The 6,824-nt window shown below is 37.8% G+C and overlaps 1 protein-coding gene across 1 annotated transcript; it reads right to left on the reverse strand.

Moving 5' to 3' along the window:
- Window positions 1–262: 262 nt before the first annotated feature.
- Window positions 263–1,198, reverse strand: LOC120876503 (olfactory receptor 1030-like). Its single transcript, XM_040258450.1, has one exon. It carries the CDS (start codon window positions 1,196–1,198, stop codon window positions 263–265), a length of 936 nt encoding a protein of 311 aa, XP_040114384.1.
- Window positions 1,199–6,824: the final 5,626 nt, after the last annotated feature.

Genomic DNA, 6,824 nt, shown 5'->3' on the forward strand with positions numbered 1-6,824 from the left:
ACTACCTAATATAATTTTCAATATATGAAGTTATTAACAGTCTAGCTTATAAATCAATTCTGATTAGTCTATGATAATTACTTGGATTAAATATTACTGTCTGAAGCAAGTGGTCTAGTACTTTTGATCTTTAAAGAATCCAAATTAGATTGATTGTTTATTCTGGTTGGATGGTGGGTAATAGGCTTGTGAAATTTCAAACAGATTGGTTATACCATGTCAGTACATCATGATTTCCCCAATGCTACCCACTGAAAACTCACTATGACTCCTTGCCCTCCAGCATCTTCTTCAGGGTGTTCTTTACTTCTGTGTTCCTCAAGCTATAGATCAGGGGATTGAGCATAGGAATTATAAGACTATAAAACACAGAGACCACTTTGTTGTACTTCCATGAATTCCCTGCTTTAGGTTGCCTTAGGTACATGAAAAATAGTGTTCCATAGAAAATGATGACCACAGTGAGGTGGGAGGCACAGGTAGAAAATGCTTTGCACTTGCCTTCTGAAGACTGGATTTTTATAATGGAAAAGAGGATGCAAATGTAGGAGATGAGGACAGTCAGGAGGGATCCAGTGAGATTCACTGCAGAGAAGATCAAGAGCTGCTTTTCTTTGCTGTGGGTGTCAGAGCAGGAGAGGGCAAGGAGAGGGGGGTCAGCACAATAGAAATGGTGGATGATGTTGGAGTCACAGAAAGACAACTGGAAAGTCAGAACTGTCTGTATCACAGAGTTGAGGAAACCATAGGTATAGACCCCGATCGCCAACTCCTTGCAGACCCTCTGAGTCATAATGGCTGTGTAAATCAGGGGATTGCAGATGGCCATGTAGCGGTCATAGGCCATTGTGGCCAAGAGGAAGCATTCAGTGGTGGCAAAAGCACTGGAGAAGTAGAGCTGGGCAAAACAGCCTGAAAAGGAGATGGTTTTTTTCTTCACCAATAAATTCTGCAGCATCTTGGGTCCAATGGAAGAGGAGTAACAAAGATCAATGAAAGCCAGGTGGCTAAGGAAATAGTACATGGGGGTGTGGAGCCTGGAATCCATCCTGATGAGCAGGATCATGCCAAGGTTTCCCACCATGGTGATGAGATAAATGACCAGGAAGACCACAAAGAGAGGAAGCTGAAGCTCGGGACAGTCTGTGAATCCTATGAGGACAAATTCTGTCACTGTGGTATGGTTGCCTCTTGCCATCCTGTTCTTTCTCTTGCTGAAAAAAGAAAATATGGCTTCAAAATGATTAGATATTTACAAACAAAAGCTTCTTACCTCTTTGTTCCAGTACAAGATGACCAAAATTTGGGTTCACAATCCCAGTGATTAAGATCTGTCATTTAGCTTTACTTTGCTAAAAGAGACACAAAAATGTCTGAACTCATTCATTTTCTCTTTTGATGGAGAGTCATAAATTGATCTCTAAGTTAGTGGCACCAAGTTACACTCCAACAATTTTGTACAAGAATATTGGTTTTCCCTCAAACCTAGTGCTATCAAATTTTAAACCTTGGCTGCTGTGATGGTAAATATTGGTAACTCATGTCTCTTGATTTGTGTCTCTTTTAGCATTTTTCAACCAATTACTTGCATGTATTTTTTTCTATGCTTGGTAAGTTCAATTCCTTTACTAACTTTTTATTAAGTTGTTAGTGTTCTGATCATTTTATTTACAGGTCTCTTTCTTTATTAAGGAGATCAGCCATTTGATATATGTATTATAAGTTCTTTTTTGGCTTATCCCAGTGCTTCATTGTTGGTATGGTAATTTTTCTTTGTGCTGTGTATAGTAAATCTTAAGTGGTTTGATGTCAAATTTATCTTTTTCTTTTAAATTCTGATCTCTGTGATAGGATTGGCTAAGCCTTCCTGAATTTAAAATTATTAAAATAATAATATCTGTCTATTCTAGAGCTTTATTAGATTTCCTTTTTATATTACAGCATTTGAATTTTCTAGAGTTTAATTTTGATATAAGGATTTAGGTAATTAACTCTTTATTTCTCTGAAAAGCTAGCTGGCTGTTCTGATGCCATGTTTTTTTGGTGAGAAATCATTTGCCAACTGATTCTGTTGATTTAAAACTTCAGCCTTTTCACAAAGTAAAGCATTCATAAGTACTTGGGTTAATTTTCACTTCTTTTTATTTGTAGTCTCTTCTAGATCCAGGACTAAACCCTTAAATACAATATTTAAAATCTTGATTTTAACATCTGGTAGCAAATTTTCTGGATATTCTCACATGTATTTTGTGTGTGTGTGTGTGTGTGTATGTGGAACTTTGCCATTGTTTTATCAAGTCACCCTCAAATTAAAAAAAAAAATCTATTTGTACTTAGAATGCTATTGCACTGAATGAGTATGTTAACTTGGAGGGAATTGCCATCTTTACAGCTGAAATCTTCTTTCCTGTAATTAAAGTGTGTATTTCATTTATTTAGGACTTTCCTAAATGGAATTTTAAAGTTTTCTTTACACATTACAGATAAACATCCTGCATATTTCTTTAAAATCTATTCACAGGTATTTTATCTTTTTGTAGCTATTGTAAGTTAAATCTTTTTTTTTTTAACTTTGTAGTTTAAGTATTGTTTATATCCTGGGTTCGATCCCTGGGTCGGGAAGATCCCCTGGAGAAGGAAATGGCAACCCACTCCAGGACTCTTGCCTGGAGAATCCCATGGAGGGAGGAGCCTGGTAGGCTACAGTCTATGGGGTCACAAAGAGTCAGGCACGACTGAGTGACTTCACCTCACCTCACCTCCATATATAGGAAAGTTATTGATTTCTGTAAATTAATTTTATAACTGTCTTTCTTAGTATTGTTCCTCATCATTTAAAAATAGTTTTTTAGTCAATTCTCTTGTTTTCTTTACCAATACAAATTCATATAATATGAAAAAGATATGAAATTCTTCCCTCATTTCTGTATACTATCTCATTCTTCTCTCTCCTCTACTTGTATTGGCTAGTACTTCCAGAACAATGTAAAAACAAGTAGTGATAATAGTGGCAGTTTTTACCTTTAAACTTCTTAAAGAATGCTTCAGGAGTACATAGAAAGAGATAACATCCAATATAATATAATTGGTGTTTGAGAAAGATAAGGCATTAAAGAACTACAAATAACTAGTGTGGTTAGAAAATAGGCTTTCTAGGAGTAGGCCCACCTTTGACACTGGCAGGACCCAAGGCAAGAAAACCAAATGGAGGCCCATGTATCATATGCTCAAATATTAAAAGTCAGAAAATAAAGTTAACAAATTAATAAAATACATCCTATCTTTCACTCTTAACAAATACACTTTTATAATAACCCAGAAGGCAGAATTCTTGGGATGCTTGCCTCTCCAAGCCAGAATGATGTGGTACAAGGGAAACCTGTGTCCAGCTGCACACGTGACTGCTCAGGCTTAGACACGCCAGGCTGCATGAACACCCTCTGTTCACACCCTGCAAACAGCCATCCCTTGGCTCCCCTTGAGGCCTGTGTATGTGAGCATCTGTAGTGTGGTTCACGCTTACTAGGTGATCTGGGAAAGAAACTCCTATAGATTTTGGGAGTAAGGTAGAGGCTGTTTGGGCCAGGAATCTGAAGGTCTTGTTACTTGGATGGTCTTGAAAGAGTGGATACGATGGACTGTGGGTGGACACATCCCTTTAGCCTTGTCCATTGCGAAATGGTGAAGTAGGAAGAGGTGTAGAGTTGCCCTAAAGAATGGAGCCAAGGCAGGGTCCCTTCTGTTTGAATCTAAGGTCTGTAATTGAATGATGAGAAACATGGCTAGAAATTGGTGCTTGACCGAAATTGTTTTCAAGTCTGAAAGACCAGGATAACGATAACCTAAAACTTGATCATTTAATTTTACCTTGTCTCTTTCCCAGAAGATATAATACAATTTAAATACACACACATCAAAATTAATATCATAGAATTCAAAAGTTGAAACATAATCGAGGGGGAAAAGAGAAGCAAAATTTCTCTCTCTATTTACATAACAATATTACTGAGAGCTAGTACTTTTAATAGATATAGAATGAGCTAGGAGTGGAGTTGGAGGTAAGGATGTTGAATTCATTTTGAGGGGATGGAGGCATCTATCACACAGTCAGAGCTCATGATACTGATTTGGGAATCATCAATGGACAGAGGATGCTAAAAGTTGTAGGGACCAATGAGATCATTTGGGGAAAGAGAAAGAAGTAACAGCAAGGATTCAAGGACACACCTTTGGAAAGTCTATCTTTAAGGGTTAGGGAGAGGAGCAGCAATCTTAGGTGTCCCAAGATCTTCAGATGTGCTTATATCAGAGAATGGTATGGAATCTTTTAAATATGGTAGTTTCTGACACTTCTGGCATATGGCAGAGATGAACCCATTATGTTGTGGTCTTCTCTCTCTCAATAACAGTCTTTAAAAAACCTTGAGATCTTTAGGCACTGCGTATAAACAATCTTAGTAAAATATTTGTTGTTCTGGATTCTGTGCCATCTAAAGGCAGAAAAACATTCTTTTGAATTCATTTCTAGAATTTGTTAAGTCCTCCCACTTCATTCAAGTAGTGTTCAGTTCAGTTCAGTTTAGTCACTCAGTCATGTCCGACTTTTTGTGACCCCATGAACCGCAGCACGCCAGGCCTCCCTGTCCATCACCAACTCCTGGAGTTCACTCAAACCCATGTTCATTGAGTCGGTGATGCCATCCAACCATTTCATCCTCCATCATCCCCTTCTCCTCCTGCCCTCAATCTTTCCCAGCATCAGGGTCTTTTCCAATGAGTCAGCTCTTCACATCAGGTGGCCAAATTATTGGAGTTTCAGCTTCAACATCAGTCCTTCCAATGAACACCAAGGACTAATCTCCATTAGGATGGACAGGTTGTATCGATCTCCTTGCAGTCCAAGGGACTCTCAAGAGTCTTCTCCAACACCACAGTTCAAAAGCATCAATTCTTCAGCACTCAGCCTTCTTTATCGTCCAACTCTCACATCCATACATGACCACAGGAAAAACCATAGCCTTGACTGGATGGACCTTTGTTGGCAAAGTAATGTCTCTGCCTTTCAATATGCTGTCTAGTTTGGTCATAACTTTTCTTCCAAGGAGTAAGCGTCTTTTAATTTCATGGCTGCAATCGCCATCTGCAGTGATTTTGGAGCCCAGAAAAATAAAGTCTGACACTGCTTCCACTGTTTCCCTATCTATTTGCCATGAAGTGATGGGACCAGATGCCATGATCTTCGTTTTCTGGATGTTGAGCTTTAAGCCAACTTTTTCACTCTCCTCTTTCACTGTCATCAAGAGGCTTTTTAGTTCCTCTTCAGTTTCTGCCATAAGGGTGGTGTCATCTGCATATCTGAGGTTATTGATATTTCTCCCGGCAATCTTGATTCCAGCTTGTGCTTCCTCCAGCCCAGCGTTTCTCATGATGTACTCTGCATATAAGTTAAATAAGCAGGGTGACAATATACAGCCTTGATGCACTCCTTTTCCTATTTGGAACCAGTGTGTTGTTCCATGTCCAGTTCTAACTGTTGCTTCCTGACCTGCATATAGGTTTCTCAAGAGGCAGGTCAGGTGGACAAGTACTGTGATGGTTCTCAATTCAAACTGAGTAATGGAAAAGTTTAATAACTCTGGAGGAAACCAAAAAAGCCAGTGGGCAGATTTCAGGTTTATTCAACAGCTCTTGTGTTATAGAAGGTTTTTAACATGTTAGCTGTTATAGAAATGATCGCATATTTGCTTCTGAAGTTTCTAAGACATGGTTAATGCATTCTATTCTAATTTTTAGATTTTTAAAGTTTTCTTTTCTATTAGCTCAATATTGAATCATTATTTATTCTATGGAGATGCTTGTCTGCATTCAAAAAAGTTTCTAATTGGATATTCTTTCTTAACAGTTTTCAACCCAGTACACTCCCTGATTTTCTTCAAGGGCAATTAAGATTTTGGCTTATAGATAACATTAATGTTTAGTCTATTACTTCTTAGAATATAGAGCTACACTTGATGATAAATTCCAGAAACAAGTATCTAATAATAAATGTTTGACTCGTCATTTTCTACCAAAGAGAAAGTTTATGATCACTTAAAAAAAATAAAATACTGAGTATTGTGGTTTGATTACTCTCAAACTGGCTAATAATAACTGATGATTATTTGAATACTTGTAATGTGCCGAGATTGATTATTTTTACATGTATCATTCTGTTTAATGAGTAATGGTCATTTCTTCTATTTTCTTCATGAGGAAATTCATACACAGAAATGTTCAGCAGTTTTTCCAAATTTGGAAAGCAGATGAGCCAGAATTTGAAACCAGTTAGGCTGATTCAAGTTAGGCTGGAATCAAGATTGCTGGGAGAAATATCAATAACCTCAGATTGCAGAAGAACCCACACTTAGAGTAGAAAGTGAAGAAGAAATAAGAGCCTCTTGATGAAGGTGAAAGAGGAAAGTGAAAAAGTTCACTTAAAACTCAACATTCAGAAAACTAAGATCATGCTATCTGGTCCCATCACTTCATGGCAAATAGATGGGGAAGCAATGGAAACAGTGACAGACTTTATTTTCTTGGGCTCCAAAATCACTGCAGATGGCAATTACAGCCATGAAATTAAAAGATGCTTGCTCCTTGGAAAAAAAGTTATGACCTACCTAGACAGCATATTAAAAAGCAGAGACATTACTTTGCCAACCAAGGTCCGTCTTGTCAAAACTATCATTTGTCATGTATGGATACATACAGTAGTCATGTATGGATGTGAGAATTGGACTCTAAACAAAGCTGAGTGCCGAAGAATTGATGCTTTTGAACTGTGG

The sequence above is a fragment of the Oryx dammah genome, unplaced genomic scaffold (genome assembly GCF_014754425.2).
Source record: "Oryx dammah isolate SB20612 unplaced genomic scaffold, SCBI_Odam_1.1 HiC_scaffold_17, whole genome shotgun sequence".
Lineage (NCBI taxonomy): Eukaryota > Metazoa > Chordata > Mammalia > Artiodactyla > Bovidae > Oryx > Oryx dammah.